Source organism: Actinia tenebrosa, unplaced genomic scaffold, assembly GCF_029948245.1.
Source record: "Actinia tenebrosa isolate PJP-AT-01 unplaced genomic scaffold, QUT_ActTen_1.0 PGA_scaffold0__85_contigs__length_37466705, whole genome shotgun sequence".
NCBI lineage: Eukaryota > Metazoa > Cnidaria > Anthozoa > Actiniaria > Actiniidae > Actinia > Actinia tenebrosa.
Window position 1 is genome coordinate 23114046 of NW_028292569.1, and position 18564 is coordinate 23132609.

At 37.0% G+C, this 18564-nt stretch overlaps 6 protein-coding genes across 6 annotated transcripts; all 6 read left to right on the forward strand.

Moving 5' to 3' along the window:
- The first annotated feature begins 209 nt into the window (after positions 1–209).
- Positions 210–6999, forward strand: LOC116298883 (very-long-chain 3-oxoacyl-CoA reductase-B). The gene is made up of 11 exons (XM_031707463.2): positions 210–402; positions 650–696; positions 1186–1261; positions 1893–2003; positions 2519–2574; positions 2748–2792; positions 3348–3382; positions 4112–4193; positions 4285–4350; positions 4842–4991; positions 5916–6999. Exons 1-11 carry the CDS (start codon positions 249–251, stop codon positions 6030–6032), a joined length of 939 nt encoding a protein of 312 aa, XP_031563323.1. The 5' UTR covers positions 210–248; the 3' UTR covers positions 6033–6999.
- A 128-nt stretch (positions 7000–7127) lies between these two features.
- On the forward strand, positions 7128–9377 carry LOC148913883 (somatostatin receptor type 2-like). Its single transcript, XM_089036263.1, has one exon. It carries the CDS (start codon positions 8390–8392, stop codon positions 8972–8974), a length of 585 nt encoding a protein of 194 aa, XP_088892389.1. The 5' UTR covers positions 7128–8389; the 3' UTR covers positions 8975–9377.
- A 1296-nt stretch (positions 9378–10673) lies between these two features.
- Positions 10674–11748, forward strand: LOC148913884 (somatostatin receptor type 5-like). Its single transcript, XM_089036201.1, has one exon. It carries the CDS (start codon positions 10682–10684, stop codon positions 11564–11566), a length of 885 nt encoding a protein of 294 aa, XP_088892327.1. The 5' UTR covers positions 10674–10681; the 3' UTR covers positions 11567–11748.
- Positions 11749–12952: 1204 nt separating this feature from the next.
- Positions 12953–13846, forward strand: LOC148913885 (somatostatin receptor type 1-like). Its single transcript, XM_089024986.1, has 2 exons — positions 12953–13477; positions 13544–13846. Exons 1-2 carry the CDS (start codon positions 12953–12955, stop codon positions 13844–13846), a joined length of 828 nt encoding a protein of 275 aa, XP_088881112.1.
- Positions 13847–15242: 1396 nt separating this feature from the next.
- On the forward strand, positions 15243–16127 carry LOC148913886 (somatostatin receptor type 5-like). Its single transcript, XM_089025051.1, has one exon. The coding sequence runs from the start codon at positions 15243–15245 to the stop codon at positions 16125–16127; it is 885 nt and encodes a 294-aa protein (XP_088881177.1).
- Positions 16128–17514: 1387 nt separating this feature from the next.
- Positions 17515–18408, forward strand: LOC148913887 (somatostatin receptor type 1-like). The gene is made up of 2 exons (XM_089025099.1): positions 17515–18039; positions 18106–18408. Exons 1-2 carry the CDS (start codon positions 17515–17517, stop codon positions 18406–18408), a joined length of 828 nt encoding a protein of 275 aa, XP_088881225.1.
- The last annotated feature ends 156 nt before the right edge of the window (positions 18409–18564 follow it).

Below are 18564 nucleotides of genomic sequence, written 5' to 3' on the forward strand. Positions count from 1 at the left end.
CAGGTGGGTGTGGCAATCAATCATTTTAACAAAATTAATAATTTAGACATAAAATGCATGAATTGTCCAGTGATTGTACTTTCATAATTGTGTAACTCTCGTGTTAAGAAATCCTAATCCTACTACTCTGCCACCAAACTGGCCTAAGTTTATGAACACCTTTTGGGTTACCTGTGTCCTTAGTCGGACCGCTGATCACATTTACCGAATGTCACTTGCTTCGTTTGAGCCTCTGCGGATCAGCAATCATGGTGTATTCTACGGCATTAGAAGTTATTGGAGGTTGTTTCATAGCCTACTATCTTATAAATCTCCTGAGGAGAGCTGTAACTGGCTTGAGAGCGTTTGTTCTTCCTTCGCTAGGGATAAAAAAGAACTTAAAATCCTTTGGTAGCTGGGCAGGTACTGTATGTCAGGAGTTCATTCCAAAGTGTTGCATAAAACGCTCCTCACAACTATGAAGCATTCCATTTGCATGCTGTTTGGCAAATGTATACCAATTTTACGTTTTAAACGATGCCAAATTAAGTCTTCCTTTCCAATTCAATCAGCTGTTTTTACGCAATAGCAACCACAGGGTGACCAACGGAAAAATGCTGTAACCTCACGGGTTTTTGATCCAATGTTTTCTCCCCTTTTTTATACATAGTGGTAACTGGATGCACAGATGGAATAGGAAAATCTTTTGTCTATGAGGTATGTATCCAATGAAAATGAGATTCCACATGATTGAGGGGGCATTGACAGAATTAGGGGGAAGCCACAGTGTGCACCCCCTTCCTAGCTTAGAATTAGTTGTTTGTTGTAAGTTACTAAAAGGGTGCATCTTCTCTATTTTTTAGACCCCTCTCTACATGTACAGCCAAAAACCCAGGGCCTGGTCGTACGAAGGGTGTATAGTGCTAACTGACAGATAAATCTTATCCAATGGATAAATGTATTGGATAACAGCATCAACTTATCCAATTGATAAATCCTTATCTTAGGCTATCCACCCTTCCTTCAACCAGGCTGTGATGCCTAGAATTATAGCTAGCTATCTTGGTCATGTTATCCCCAAATGTAAAGCCAATGAAATCACATGTTATTATATTTATTAAAATGATATTATTGCATCATTGCTTATGATTATTATTGTAGCATAAATTATTTCTAATTGTGATAAATTGATATTTGGTTGCACAGCTTGCAAAAGAAGGAATAAACATTGTACTCATGAGTAGAACACTAGAAAAACTTCAGAACCTTGAAGCTGAAATAAGTAAGTAGTCATAATGCTAGAGCAGTTTTTACACAACTGTGAGAAGTACAGTGCCATAAGCATGCCATGCCGTGATGGTGATGTTTTCTAAAATATTAATTAGCTGTTTTTTTCCCCATGTGATTGGTCTGGCAGTGACGTAACCTTGGCATGACCTTGTCCATGTTCGTGCTGTGTTTCGGGTATTTGATTGGATGAAGAGTAAATACTCACCCAATGTGATTTGGCTGGAGTATGTATTGCCGTGTTGCTACGGTGTTCGTGCCACCAGCTTTTCACAGTTATACCAGCACTATTATCTTAGCTTTTATGTACTAAATCACCACTCTATTTATGTTTTTTTTACAAACAACAGGATCCCAAATCTAAAAAGTCATTTAAATAAAATATGAACACCAATAATATAGGTGCATACTTTCATCTCGGACATCATCCAATCAGCATTGCAGGATTGTCTTATCTCTGATCTAAAGGCTGATTGAAAGATGGTGATACAAAAATGTGTGTGAATACATTATGGGTGGTTACGAGTTTTAGCTTTGAACTGGTTCAGGATGTACATGTAACAGAAAGCCATTTCTTAAAAAATAAATAAAATGATAGTGTTTAATTTGTTCTCCTTGTTGTACAGAATCTGTTTACAAGGTGAAAACCAAAGTTATTGCCATGGATTTCAGTGGTGGAGCGGAGATTTATGATGGACTGGATGAGAAACTTGATGGACTTGACATTGGGATATTGAGTACGTCACTTGATAATAATCAACCTGTTTTGTTATTTATATGGATTTATCAATCAGTCAGTCAGTCAACTAATGGATGGATGGGTGAACAAGTGAATGATTGAATGAACAAACAGACAAACAACAAATGAATAGTGAATGAACGAATTGAAATGAATGAATGAATGAATGAACGTTCAAAGAACAAATGAATAGTAAATAAATGAACAAATGAATGAGCAAACAAACGAAGAACAAATGAATGGTGAATGAAAAAATAAAGGAATGATAGCGAATGATAATGATTGGAATGATGATGATGATAATGAGTAAATGAATAAATGAATGATGATGATAATAAATGAAAGAATGATGGGTAAATTATTGAATGAATGAATGATGAGTGAATTATCAAATTAATTTGGTGAATTAATCAAATAGTTGATCTGCTGATGAACTGATTGATAAAGGGCAGGATGAACAAGTGAATTAATAAACTCTTAATCATTTTTCATCAGTTTTTTTTATTATTTCAGTTAACAATGTTGGAGTTTCCCATTATCCAGAGTTCTTCACCAACATGAAGAGAGAGGTGAGCTTGCTAAAAACTTGCTTTACATCAAGAGACCTTTTTGTATATACATGTAATGTAGTCATAGGTAACATTTCATTTCATATTATTTTCATTTGATATTGGATTTGCTATCATGAGTAAAAGTTGCAGGAAAATGTTTTAAAATTACCAAGTCTACCTTTCCTTTCTAGGATTGCTGGAAGATGATCAATGTCAATGACATGTCTGTAATCATGGTTAGTAAAAAAATGCAACTCCCAAATCAATCTGTTAATAGGGTGTCAGACAATGGTAAGGTGTCAGCCATTGGCCAACAGACATTAACTTACAATCACCCTACTGACAAGCTGCGATACCCACTGTTACTACCTGCCTGTCTTGCATTTTCTGCTTTGCACTTGGTTCTCAGACTTCAAAGAAGCCGAATTTGGTATGTTTGATATTTACAGTGTATGATTGACATAAGACTACTGCCAAATTAGACTTGTCTAAACTTGTGTCTGGTGAGGGCACGTTGCAATAACATTTGTGAAAACTTACCATACAACCCATATTTAAAAAAATAGTTAAACTTTGTTAAACTAAGTATTATGATCATCCGGGTGGATGTAGTCCTGAGAAGGACTGTTTGATGTGACTGATGTTTCGACAACCTGAGCGGAAGTCATCTTCAGAGTCAAGCGAAGAATAAAGTCAGATTGGTCATATTTATACTGCCACGATACCAATAGCCTAATTACCTGGATTAGTGTTGATTGAGTGCAGGTATTAAAACTTTATTCTATCTTTAGATGACACACATCATTCTTCCTGGAATGGTCTCAAGGTTAGTGTTCTTTTAGTTAGACATTACATCTGCAATTTTTATTGTATTTTTAGTCAATTATGTTATAAAATTTCCACCATATAAAATACTAAGAACAGCTGCCTTAGAGTTCTGGGGTGCTCACCATTTAAACCAATCCATCTGGTTGAAAATTAATTTGCTAATGGTAAAGGGAAGAATGGAAAATTAACTTTGACAGCAAATGATACATGGGTCTACCGGAAGAACCGAAAAGAGCAGGAAAAAGGGATTACTGTACCTCGATTGGAAGACCAACTTTTCTGGAACTTTCAATTCAGGATGACACATAAGGCCCTGTTAGGGGTAAACTTCGGCATGCTACATCGCCTTGAAATGAGGACTAGAGAGCCACGAACTACAGTGTAGTGGTGAACGGTACCATGGTGAGCAACTGACTACTCTAATGAATTACCAACAGCGAGGCCCTGTTAGCTGGGGTAAAATTCTGACAGCAAAACAAGAATAATCCGAAATTGTGACTTAGGCATTTGTGAAATTCAGCAATGACATGGGTACCTCCTAATAGGGTCTATTTGTTTTTCCAACCAGAATTTCAGGTTTTTCTGGGTGAATGAATGAATAAAGGAATTAACTTTTATTTATCCATGGTAAACAACTCAGTTACACTGCTTTTCAGGCGTGCAGGTAAATAGTAAGCACCCCTGAAAACATTGAGTGTCTCACCAAAACTTCAATGTTGTATGTTAGGGGTAAAGGAGTGGTGATGAATATCTCATCCAGGGCTGGTGTAGAACCACTGCCGCTGCTGTCAACATACTCATCATCTAAGGTATATGCAAGTGTTATTATATTAATACATAACCAGGCAATTCTTCATATATTATTTTCATATTTTACATCTTGACAATTGCTTTTTCCAGGCTTTTGTGGATTTCTTCAGTGAGGCCATTGCTACTGAATATGCTGGAAAAGGAATCATTGTCCAGGTTTGTTTTCTTCGTGCATTTCTTTGACATGTATTTGGACTCTACATGTACATGAAAGCTCATTCCATTGCACCTTCTTTCTTGATTTGAGAGTTTTTCTCTAGGTTGTGTCATTTACCTCTCTTTGCAAAAATTAGTTGTTCCCTTACTATAATAAATCCTCCAGAAGTTGTTTAAGGCTTCGATCTGTGGGCTATCCATTCCCCATATATGATCAGCCCAGAGGTTATTTGGTTGGATCTCTGAGTTAGTCATGCCCTAACTATGATCATCCAAGAGGTTATTTCAGGATTTCATAAAGTTGATGTTTAGAAAGGGAGAGTGATAGGTGGGCAGTAACTTGAGCCTTTAGACTTTCAGAGCCTACATATGGTTCTGGTAGTAATAGCAACAATGGTGTAACATATTATACAGTTTATCAAAAAAATTTGTTTCATTATCATGTTCAAAACTGTTATTGATCTCCAAGAACCATGCTTGTATAATTTCAGTCTGTCATGCCACTCTATGTCGCCACCAAGATGAGTAAAATCAAGAGGCCCAGTCTCTTTGTTCCAGGCCCAGATGATTATGCCCGTCAGGCACTGGGTACCATTGGGGTAGAACAAAGGACAAATGGGTGCTGGAGCCATTCTTTACAGGTACGAGTGCCTTATTTTGTGGTCATATATCCAGGTTATACAGCTTAGACAACTAGCTGTAAATACAGAAATCATTGTGGCTGCCATCAAAGTTTTAGATCCCTGAGTTGAAATTCTCCATTTCACTCCATTCCATTCGTTCAGTTCAATAACCATGAACACCAGTTATACAGATTAAACAACTAGCTGTAAATACAGAAATCATTGTGGCTCCCATCAAAGTTTTAGATCCTTGAGTTGACAATTATCCATTTCACAATTCCATTCGTTCGGTTCAATAACCACGAACACCAGTCCCAAACCAAGGCTGGAGTTGATGTGCATGATAAACTATAGTTTTGCTATACGCAGAAACTCCAACCTCGACATGAAACTATTATTCATGGTCACTGAACCAAACTTTAAAATGGAGCATTACTATGATTTATCAAACTAAAAGAAACCAGATTAGATAACTTTAGGTTGAGCAATTTTTTTTCCATTTCTGACAATGTGTCATTTTCTTGGAAATAAGATTCTTTGTTTGAGTTGTATCCATACTTATATGTGTTCTGATGTGCAATCATTAAACAAAGAAATGATACTCTAGGGAATAATATAATATAATGGCACTTAGTCTGACAGAAATACATGTATTGCAAAAATTTGAATATCTATCCCAGGGGCGGATCCAGGGGTGGTAATATAGGTGACTAGTCAACCCCCTTTTGCTCAAATTTCTCACTATATCGTTAGTAAAAGTCACCCCCCTTTTCCTTGCTTTCCTGGTAAAACCTTTGTAATAGTCATCCCCTTTTAAAATTCCTGGATCTGCCCCTGTATCAAGGACAAATGTAAAATTCTCCCTGTGGTACTAACTTCCAAAAAGAGATGCCACCTTTTGAATGAGCAAAATTTCTAACTTCGTTTTCTATGCAATTTCAGGAATTTGTGGTTGGGTTGATCCCACGCTGGGTAAGAGAGAAACTGGCTTGGAATATCTTGATGGCAAGTAGGAGAGCAGTTTTAAAGAAGCTAAATCAACAAGGCAAACAGGATTAATATCCATTCACTAATGGTATCATGATAATGATTCTTGTGATTTCTTTAATCAGATATTTTTTACCTCTGATTTTTTTAAGTTGAATAATCAAGGTGCATCCTGGTCTAACTTGGGTACATGTATAAGTAACACTTATAAAACCTAGTTAGATTTCTTGGTGTGCAAGGCAAACAGGATTGATAACCATTCACTAATGGATTCTAAATGAAGTAAATAGTTAAATGGTAAAATATTTCTTGATTTGAGTGATGCGTTTCTAAGTTATGAAGGTTTATACTTCCAATATGCTAATAAGTGTGACGTCTATTAAGGCTTAATTAAATATACAAAATCGAACTGGTTCATAGATACAGTATTTAAAAAGCATCATTATTTTACTCATGGTTTACATGAAAGCTATTTTAAATTTGTATTTTCAAAATGGCCAGCATTTAGTATTACTAGTTACAACAAGAACACTCAAATACCTTGCCGGACGTTACCATCATTAACATATTGGAAGTATAAACCTTCATAACTTATAGACGCATTACTCAAATCAAGAAATATTTTACCATTCAACTATTTACTTTATGCAGAACCAGTACTGAAAGTATTGTTGAAGGGTTCATGTGCACTTTAACCAGATATTTTTTTACTCTGATTTTTTTAAGTTGAATAATCAAGGTGCATCCTGGTCTAACTTGGGTACATGTATAAGTAACACTTATAAAACCTGGTTAGATTTCTTGGTGTGCACAGACCAGTTTATACATTGATCGCTGATAAAGTAAACGCCTGTGACATCATTAGAGGTCTGTAACAAGTAATGAAACTACTCACCACAAGATTACTCTGAGTTTTACGTATGAATGGCAGTAATAATTTTTAAAGTTAGGTTAACATGTTGCATTCTTGTCTAGCTTTGGTACAAAATTGAACTCTGTTGAGTAGCTTATGCAGTAAATGCCTATGACGTCATCAAAAGTCTGTTAAAAATTATTGTCCCCTGACTGACAGTTCTTTTCGGTTTTCTACCTAAAAACAAATTTTATTTGGCTGAGCGAAATAATGGCAAAGTATCAAAATATACAGTCAATGTCATTAACGTTGTCCACCGAAAAAAGACATTTACACATTTACACATTTACACATTTACACTAAAAGATATATCACGTGTTTCCTCGAACGTTCTGGCATAAAACAAACGCTGAAATACCATTCTCCGTCTTAAATCCTCACTAAATGGTCGGGGCATTCTGGATTTTTGATTCACGAGTTGAATTTTACATTTAAAGTTCAGGCTGACGCACACGAGGCAAAGAATACATAATGAAACGCGATATTTCTTTTAGTCTAAAATGTGTAAATGTGTAAATGATTGTGTAAATGTGTAAATGTCTTTTTTCGGTGGACAACGTTAATGACATTGACTGTATGTTCTAACGAAAAATGATGAATATAAAAAGGCACTCGATACTACACGACAAAATCTTGTGTACTTGTGCAATGCCCTTCGGTAACCAACCAACAGTAACGTATTCAATTGTAAAAAAATCCTTCGAGCATACTAAGCGCAAAAACTGTAAACCTCACCACACTTAATCCGTAAAAACAAAAGAACTGCGGTTTGAGTGGCCTCAAATCGCAACGTTTAATATTGAGGTATAAAGAACAGCTGTTCTAACATATATAGGAATACAGTTTGTGTTGTACGCATAACTAAAGTTTGAGTTCTACAGAGAACTACGTGCAGTTTGAATATTTGATAGGTGAAGATGTGTATAAAAAAAATATCGTGCAACGGTATGGTCTGTTAAAAGATTGTATTGCAACTCGTGCCCCCTTCCCCTCCCCCTTCAAAAATCAAATAGTTCGTCCCTAAAAGAAAAGCAGCTCCATGATCGAATTCTGATTAGATGTCCTAAGTTTGGACTCAAGAAACTTGATTGCGTTGGACAAGCAGTCTTTGAAAGCTATAGTCCTTTTCTTCCGCTTCTTAGCGTATGTCACAACGAAAATGAATTAGTTTTTTTGCTTTCCATGACTAATCTTAAGTGCCTATAACCCCTAATTCAATTAGAGCGGTACTTGATTTGAGTGATGCATCTTGGAGATATCAAGGTTTCCACTTCTAATATGTTAAGGGCGTGATATCATATATGCGCATACACTCGAAGCAGATGAATTATTTTTGCTTTAACTTAGTAGTTCTGTTAACTCAGCGATATCCTGACGGTAATTTTTACTCAATTTTGTATAACGTTTGGACGACTTTCGGTTGTCTTCTTTTGCTTTGAATTAGGAAACAAATTATAGCTGTACTGTAGTGTACACTGAGACATATACAAAGTAAGCGAGCGAAAATATCAGTAAAATGAAGGACGATCTCTTCAAAGATACTAGAAAAATAGTCATTTGGTTTGTAGCTTTCATGACTCTGCTCATAGGAGTGAGTGGAAATGTGTTAGTCTTAGTGGCCGTTTGGAAGAAACGCTGGCTACGATCAACAACCAACTACCTTCTCGCCAGCCTCGCTGCCTCGGATTTGACGACATTGGTTTCCATTATATTCATGTTGATTCCTGAGTTGGTTGAGTTGCAAGAAGGACCTCTGGCTGACTTCTTGTGTATGTTCTTGATTTCCTATCACTTGCCTATTACGGGCAGTTTTGTGTCTATTCTGACACTAACTGTACTCTCAGTTGAGAGGTACCACGCTGTTGTCAAGCCGATGAAGACTGGGATAAGACTACGAGATGAAACGGTCAAGTATGCCGTCATTGGTACCTGGACTACAGGGATTGTTCTGACTTGTCCCTTGTATACTTTTAGCGTCTTTAAAGCGTCTTCGCATTCCTGTACTCGTAGCGTCAATAAAACTGGCTTTGCAATTTACTGGGTGTGTTTGGCAATCATTGGCATCGTAGTACCCTTCTTCATCATCAGTTTCTGCTACTAATTCCAGATCGTTCGTGAGCTGTACTTCAAGAACAAAGTTGAGCCACAGAACGTAGCAGCCGAAGAAGATGCTCGTTCAAAGCGTAAACTCGTCAAGCTATCTCTAACCTTAACCGGTGCTTTTGTCTTATTTCTCTTTCCTCTTGCCATCACAGCCGCTATGAGGTTAATCGACGACAAAGCCTATGGCAAACTCTATAAATATGCCGCCATCGTATTTTTCATCGAGGCTGCTATCAATCCAGTTATATATTCCTTCCAGAGCACGAACTTCCTTCAAGCGTTTAAAGAAATCCTTAAATGTTCTTAAAAGTGCTTTCCAAGAATAGTTGTAAATTGAAGGTTATTAGATAATTCAAAGTGTTACTCAATAATTACGTTGTATAGAGTACAAACCATATATCCGTGAAATAACACTAAACAAATCTAATTCTTTTGTTTTCAAGTGTTTAATTGGTGATATTTTGTACTGATTATTAAGTCCTATTCCATAAATTTATGGTATGCACTCTAGTACTCTTTAATAGCTGTTTTTTTTTTTAAAGTTTTATGTTTTGAACTCGAGCTCGAGTTCTTAAACAAAAATCTGATTCTAAATTCCATTTGAATTATATAGCTTACATGATACGGGCGCTCCAATTGGTCGAGAACTGTGCTTTATTGGTGAACGGTGCACGGTTGCTGACACCTTGCGGGCGCAGCAAACTTTACAAAGAATCGTAAGACCACTGCATCGGAAGCTACGAAGGATTATTTTCTACATAATAAGACAATTAAAACAGGTGTTTTCCGTGCTCTGTTCAGTAATAAAGCAAAAGCACTCGAGAAGGGTAAGAAGTCTCTATTTCACTTGCTGCTTGTTATATATTACTAAAAGGAGCTTGGAAAATGCTGTCATATTTGCTAATTGGAGTTCAGTTGAAGCAGAGCCACTGTTAAATTGCATTATTGATCATTACTAATTATGACTATTATTATTCCCATCATTGGATCGCTAGACAAAAACGCAAAAACAAAACAAAAACAAACAAAACAAAAAAATTGTATAAACTGAAAATATCTTTTGCTGTGTCACGTTGCAGGAAATAGTGTTCCAACAAGTGTACCGCGTTATGTCACAATGGCTCTGACCACACGGAAATGTGCTGCTATTTTCACTTTACCAATATTATTGAAAGGTTATGTAAAAATAATGGGGAAAATGCGAAGATAAATCAGTTATATCCAAAAAGTGAGACTGCTGAGCAGCCCCGTCACCCCCAGTTTCCCATTCGTTCCTTGATTGATTGCCTTGGCCAAGCAGCTGTTCGATCTTTGGAAGCTGTAGTCATTTTTTCCGCTTCCTAGCATTTGTCAATAATAAAAAACAGTTTTCCATTTTTAAATTAGTTTCATGTCAAAGTCATCATCTTGTTCAATAAAGTCAATTGGAAATTCTTGCAGTTTTTTTTAGCGCTTCCTTGATCTACCCGAACTATCAAAGATAGCGAAGATGGTGAATTCAGTTTGCAAAATTGTAATATTACCAATATAGTGCAGCAGCTGGTGATTATTTGTCAGTTTAATAGCATTCAGTCATTACTAAATGCGCTTGCACTCCAAACAGTTTAATTTTTGCTTTGAATTAAAAAACAAATTGTACAAAGACGCAGGTGTTGTACTGTCGTGTACACTTGAACATACAAAGTAAAGGGGCAAAAACAGTGAAATGAAGGACGATCTCTTCAAAGACCCTAGAAAAATAGTCATATCGTTTGTAGCTATCATAATTCTGTTCATAGGAGTGACTGGAAATGTGTTAGTCTTAGTGGCCGTTTGGAAGAAACGCTGGCTACGATCAACAACCAACTACCTTCTTGTCAACCTTGCTGCCTCTGATCTGACGACATTGGTTTTCTGTACATTCATGTCCATTCCGGAGTTGGTTGAGTTGCAAGAAGGACCTCTGGCTGACTTCTTGTGTATGTTCTTGATGTCCTATCACTTGCCTATTACGGGCAGTTTTGTGTCTATTCTAACGCTAACTGTACTCTCAGTGGAGAGGTACCACGCTGTCGTCAAGCCGATGAAGACGGGGATAAGGCTACGAGATGAAACGGTCAAGTATGCCGTCATTGGTACCTGGACTACAGGGATTGTTCTGACTTGTCCTTTTTATATTGTTAGTAAAGCGTCTTCGCATTTCTGTCATCATAGCATCGATAACACTGGCTTTACAATTTACTGGGTGTGTTTGGTAATCATTGGCATCATAGCACCCTTCTTCATCATCAGTTTCTGCTACTTCCAGATCGTTCGTGAGCTGTACTTCAAGAACAAAGTTGAGCCACAGAACGTAGCAGCCGAAGAAGATGCTCGTTCAAAGCGTAAACTCGTCAAGCTATCTCTAACCTTAACCGGTGCTTTTGTCTTATTTCTCTTTCCTCTTGCCATCACAACCGCTATGAGGTTAATCGACGACAAAGCATATGGCAAATTCTATAAATATGCCGCCATCGTATTTTTCATCGAGGCTGCTATCAACCCAGTTATATATTCCTTCCAGAGCACAAACTTCCGTCAAGCGTTTAAAGAAATCCTTAAATGTTCTTAAAAGTGCTTTCCAAGAATAGTTGTAAATTGAAGGTTATTAGATAATTCAAAGTGTTACTCGATAATTACGTTGTATAGAGTACAAACCATATATCCGTGAAAGAGCACGAAAGCTAAATAGCACTAAAGATATGTATTTCTTTAGTTTTCATCTTTCATTGGTTCTATTTTGTACTAATTTACAGATATATGGTTTTGCACTCTTGTATATTTAATAGCTGTTTTTTTTTTGTTTTTTTTTTTTTTTTTTTTTTTTTTTTTTTTTGGTTTTTTTTAAAGTTGTATGTTTTGAACTCGAGCTCGAGTTCTTAAGAAGTCTCTATTTCACTTCCTGCTTGTTATATATTACTAAAAGGAGCTTGGAAAATGCTGTCATATATTTGCTAATTGGAGTTCAATTGAAGCAGAGCCACCCTGTGGAGCCACTGTTACATGCCATTATTGATCATTACTAATTATTACTATTATTATTCCCATCATTGAATCCTTAGACAAAAACTCAAAAACAAAACAAAAACAAACAAACAAACAAACAAATAATGCATAAACTGAAAATATCTTTTGCTGTGTCACGTTGCAGGAAATAGTGTTCCAACAAGTGTACCGCGTTATGTCACAATGGCTCTGACCACACGGAAATGTGTTGCGATTTTTACTTTACCAATATTATTGAAAGGTTATGTAAAAATAATGGGGAAAATGCGAAGATAAATCAGTTATATTCAAAAAGTGAGACTGCTGAGCACCCCTGTCACCCCCAGTTTCCCTTTCATTTCTTAATTGATTGCCTTGGCCAAGCAGCTGTTCGATATTTGGAAGCTGTAGTCATTTTTTCCGCTCCCTAGCATTTGTCAATAATAAAGAAAAATAATTTCCCGAATTTTTCTGTCCCTAAAAGAAAAGCAGCTCCATGTTCGAATTCTGATTAGATGTCCTAAGTTTGGGCTCAAGAAGCTTGATTGCGTTGGACAAGCAGTCTTTGAAAGCTATAGTCCTTTTCTTCCGCTTCTTAGCGTATGTCACAACGAAAATGAATTAGTTTTTTTGCTTTCCATGACTAATCTTAAGTGCCTATAACCCCTAATTCAATTAGAGCGGTACTTGATTTGAGTGATGCATCTTGGAGATATCAAGGTTTCCACTTCTAATATGTTAAGGGCGTGATATCATATATGCGCATACACTCGAAGCAGATGAATTATTTTTGCTTTAACTTAGTAGTTCTGTTAACTCAGCGATATCCTGACGGTAATTTTTACTCAATTTTGTATAACGTTTGGACGACTTTCGGTTGTCTTCTTTTGCTTTGAATTAGGAAACAAATTATAGCTGTACTGTAGTGTACACTGAGACATATACAAAGTAAGCGAGCGAAAATATCAGTAAAATGAAGGACGATCTCTTCAAAGATACTAGAAAAATAGTCATTTGGTTTGTAGCTTTCATGACTCTGCTCATAGGAGTGAGTGGAAATGTGTTAGTCTTAGTGGCCGTTTGGAAGAAACGCTGGCTACGATCAACAACCAACTACCTTCTCGCCAGCCTCGCTGCCTCGGATTTGACGACATTGGTTTCCATTATATTCATGTTGATTCCTGAGTTGGTTGAGTTGCAAGAAGGACCTCTGGCTGACTTCTTGTGTATGTTCTTGATTTCCTATCACTTGCCTATTACGGGCAGTTTTGTGTCTATTCTGACACTAACTGTACTCTCAGTTGAGAGGTACCACGCTGTTGTCAAGCCGATGAAGACGGGGATAAGACTACGAGATGAAACGGTCAAGTATGCCGTCATTGGTACCTGGACTACAGGGATTGTTCTGACTTGTCCCTTGTATACTTTTAGCGTCTTTAAAGCGTCTTCGCATTCCTGTACTCGTAGCGTCAATAAAACTGGCTTTGCAATTTACTGGGTGTGTTTGGCAATCATTGGCATCGTAGTACCCTTCTTCATCATCAGTTTCTGCTACTAATTCCAGATCGTTCGTGAGCTGTACTTCAAGAACAAAGTTGAGCCACAGAACGTAGCAGCCGAAGAAGATGCTCGTTCAAAGCGTAAACTCGTCAAGCTATCTCTAACCTTAACCGGTGCTTTTGTCTTATTTCTCTTTCCTCTTGCCATCACAGCCGCTATGAGGTTAATCGACGACAAAGCCTATGGCAAACTCTATAAATATGCCGCCATCGTATTTTTCATCGAGGCTGCTATCAATCCAGTTATATATTCCTTCCAGAGCACGAACTTCCTTCAAGCGTTTAAAGAAATCCTTAAATGTTCTTAAAAGTGCTTTCCAAGAATAGTTGTAAATTGAAGGTTATTAGATAATTCAAAGTGTTACTCAATAATTACGTTGTATAGAGTACAAACCATATATCCGTGAAATAACACTAAACAAATCTAATTCTTTTGTTTTCAAGTGTTTAATTGGTGATATTTTGTACTGATTATTAAGTCCTATTCCATAAATTTATGGTATGCACTCTAGTACTCTTTAATAGCTGTTTTTTTTTTAAAGTTTTATGTTTTGAACTCGAGCTCGAGTTCTTAAACAAAAATCTGATTCTAAATTCCATTTGAATTATATAGCTTACATGATACGGGCGCTCCAATTGGTCGAGAACTGTGCTTTATTGGTGAACGGTGCACGGTTGCTGACACCTTGCGGGCGCAGCAAACTTTACAAAGAATCGTAAGACCACTGCATCGGAAGCTACGAAGGATTATTTTCTACATAATAAGACAATTAAAACAGGTGTTTTCCGTGCTCTGTTCAGTAATAAAGCAAAAGCACTCGAGAAGGGTAAGAAGTCTCTATTTCACTTGCTGCTTGTTATATATTACTAAAAGGAGCTTGGAAAATGCTGTCATATTTGCTAATTGGAGTTCAGTTGAAGCAGAGCCACTGTTAAATTGCATTATTGATCATTACTAATTATGACTATTATTATTCCCATCATTGGATCGCTAGACAAAAACGCAAAAACAAAACAAAAACAAACAAAAAAAAAAATTGTATAAACTGAAAATATCTTTTGCTGTGTCACGTTGCAGGAAATAGTGTTCCAACAAGTGTACCGCGTTATGTCACAATGGCTCTGACCACACGGAAATGTGCTGCTATTTTCACTTTACCAATATTATTGAAAGGTTATGTAAAAATAATGGGGAAAATGCGAAGATAAATCAGTTATATCCAAAAAGTGAGACTGCTGAGCAGCCCCGTCACCCCCAGTTTCCCATTCGTTCCTTGATTGATTGCCTTGGCCAAGCAGCTGTTCGATCTTTGGAAGCTGTAGTCATTTTTTCCGCTTCCTAGCATTTGTCAATAATAAAAAACAGTTTTCCATTTTTAAATTAGTTTCATGTCAAAGTCATCATCTTGTTCAATAAAGTCAATTGGAAATTCTTGCAGTTTTTTTTAGCGCTTCCTTGATCTACCCGAACTATCAAAGATAGCGAAGATGGTGAATTCAGTTTGCAAAATTGTAATATTACCAATATAGTGCAGCAGCTGGTGATTATTTGTCAGTTTAATAGCATTCAGTCATTACTAAATGCGCTTGCACTCCAAACAGTTTAATTTTTGCTTTGAATTAAAAAACAAATTGTACAAAGACGCAGGTGTTGTACTGTCGTGTACACTTGAACATACAAAGTAAAGGGGCAAAAACAGTGAAATGAAGGACGATCTCTTCAAAGACCCTAGAAAAATAGTCATATCGTTTGTAGCTATCATAATTCTGTTCATAGGAGTGACTGGAAATGTGTTAGTCTTAGTGGCCGTTTGGAAGAAACGCTGGCTACGATCAACAACCAACTACCTTCTTGTCAACCTTGCTGCCTCTGATCTGACGACATTGGTTTTCTGTACATTCATGTCCATTCCGGAGTTGGTTGAGTTGCAAGAAGGACCTCTGGCTGACTTCTTGTGTATGTTCTTGATGTCCTATCACTTGCCTATTACGGGCAGTTTTGTGTCTATTCTAACGCTAACTGTACTCTCAGTGGAGAGGTACCACGCTGTCGTCAAGCCGATGAAGACGGGGATAAGGCTACGAGATGAAACGGTCAAGTATGCCGTCATTGGTACCTGGACTACAGGGATTGTTCTGACTTGTCCTTTTTATATTGTTAGTAAAGCGTCTTCGCATTTCTGTCATCATAGCATCGATAACACTGGCTTTACAATTTACTGGGTGTGTTTGGTAATCATTGGCATCATAGCACCCTTCTTCATCATCAGTTTCTGCTACTTCCAGATCGTTCGTGAGCTGTACTTCAAGAACAAAGTTGAGCCACAGAACGTAGCAGCCGAAGAAGATGCTCGTTCAAAGCGTAAACTCGTCAAGCTATCTCTAACCTTAACCGGTGCTTTTGTCTTATTTCTCTTTCCTCTTGCCATCACAACCGCTATGAGGTTAATCGACGACAAAGCATATGGCAAATTCTATAAATATGCCGCCATCGTATTTTTCATCGAGGCTGCTATCAACCCAGTTATATATTCCTTCCAGAGCACAAACTTCCGTCAAGCGTTTAAAGAAATCCTTAAATGTTCTTAAAAGTGCTTTCCAAGAATAGTTGTAAATTGAAGGTTATTAGATAATTCAAAGTGTTACTCGATAATTACGTTGTATAGAGTACAAACCATATATCCGTGAAAGAGCACGAAAGCTAAATAGCACTAAAGATATGTATTTCTTTAGTTTTCATCTTTCATTGGTTCTATTTTGTACTAATTTACAGATATATGGTTTTGCACTCTTGTATATTTAATAGCTGTTTTTTTTTTTGTTTTTTTTTTTTTTTTGTTTCTTTTTTGTTTTTGCTTTTTTTTAAAGTTGTATGTTTTGAACTCGAGCTCGAGTTCTTAAGAAGTCTCTATTTCACTTCCTGCTTGTTATATATTACTAAAAGGAGCTTGGAAAATGCTGTCATATATTTGCTAATTGGAGTTCAATTGAAGCAGAGCCACCCTGTGGAGCCACTGTTACATGCCATTATTGATCATTACTAATTATTACTATTATTATTCCCATCATTGAATCCTTAGACAAAAACTCAAAAACAAAACAAAAACAAACAAACAAACAAACAAATAATGCATAAACTGAAAATATCTTTTGCTGTGTCACGTTGCAGGAAATAGTGTTCCAACAAGTGTACCGCGTTATGTCACAATGGCTCTGACCACACGGAAATGTGTTGCGATTTTTACTTTACCAATATTATTGAAAGGTTATGTAAAAATAATGGGGAAAATGCGAAGATAAATCAGTTATATTCAAAAAGTGAGACTGCTGAGCACCCCTGTCACCCCCAGTTTCCCTTTCATTTCTTAATTGATTGCCTTGGCCAAGCAGCTGTTCGATATTTGGAAGCTGTAGTCATTTTTTCCGCTCCCTAGCATTTGTCAATAATAAAGAAAAATAATTTTCCGAATTTTTCTGTCCCTAAAAGAAAAGCAGCTCCATGTTCGAATTCTGATTAGATGTCCTAAGTTTGGGCTCAAGAAGCTTGATTGCGTTGGACAAGCAGTCTTTGAAAGCTATAGTCCTTTTCTTCCGCTTCTTAGCGTATGTCACAACGAAAATGAATTAGTTTTTTTGCTTTCCATGACTAATCTTAAGTGCCTATAACCCCTAATTCAATTAGAGCGGTACTTGATTTGAGTGATGCATCTTGGAGATATCAAGGTTTCCACTTCTAATATGTTAAGGGCGTGATATCATATATGCGCATACACTCGAAGCAGATGAATTATTTTTGCTTTAACTTAGTAGTTCTGTTAACTCAGCGATATCCTGACGGTAATTTTTACTCAATTTTGTATAACGTTTGGACGACTTTCGGTTGTCTTCTTTTGCTTTGAATTAGGAAACAAATTATAGCTGTACTGTAGTGTACACTGAGACATATACAAAGTAAGCGAGCGAAAATATCAGTAAAATGAAGGACGATCTCTTCAAAGATACTAGAAAAATAGTCATTTGGTTTGTAGCTTTCATGACTCTGCTCATAGGAGTGAGTGGAAATGTGTTAGTCTTAGTGGCCGTTTGGAAGAAACGCTGGCTACGATCAACAACCAACTACCTTCTCGCCAGCCTCGCTGCCTCGGATTTGACGACATTGGTTTCCATTATATTCATGTTGATTCCTGAGTTGGTTGAGTTGCAAGAAGGACCTCTGGCTGACTTCTTGTGTATGTTCTTGATTTCCTATCACTTGCCTATTACGGGCAGTTTTGTGTCTATTCTGACACTAACTGTACTCTCAGTTGAGAGGTACCACGCTGTTGTCAAGCCGATGAAGACGGGGATAAGACTACGAGATGAAACGGTCAAGTATGCCGTCATTGGTACCTGGACTACAGGGATTGTTCTGACTTGTCCCTTGTATACTTTTAGCGTCTTTAAAGCGTCTTCGCATTCCTGTACTCGTAGCGTCAATAAAACTGGCTTTGCAATTTACTGGGTGTGTTTGGCAATCATTGGCATCGTAGTACCCTTCTTCATCATCAGTTTCTGCTACTAATTCCAGATCGTTCGTGAGCTGTACTTCAAGAACAAAGTTGAGCCACAGAACGTAGCAGCCGAAGAAGATGCTCGTTCAAAGCGTAAACTCGTCAAGCTATCTCTAACCTTAACCGGTGCTTTTGTCTTATTTCTCTTTCCTCTTGCCATCACAACCGCTATGAGGTTAATCGACGACAAAGCATATGGCAAATTCTATAAATATGCCGCCATCGTATTTTTCATCGAGGCTGCTATCAACCCAGTTATATATTCCTTCCAGAGCACAAACTTCCGTCAAGCGTTTAAAGAAATCCTTAAATGTTCTTAAAAGTGCTTTCCAAGAATAGTTGTAAATTGAAGGTTATTAGATAATTCAAAGTGTTACTCGATAATTACGTTGTATAGAGTACAAACCATATATCCGTGAAAGAGCACGAAAGCTAAATAGCACTAAAGATATGTATTTCTTTAGTTTTCATCTTTC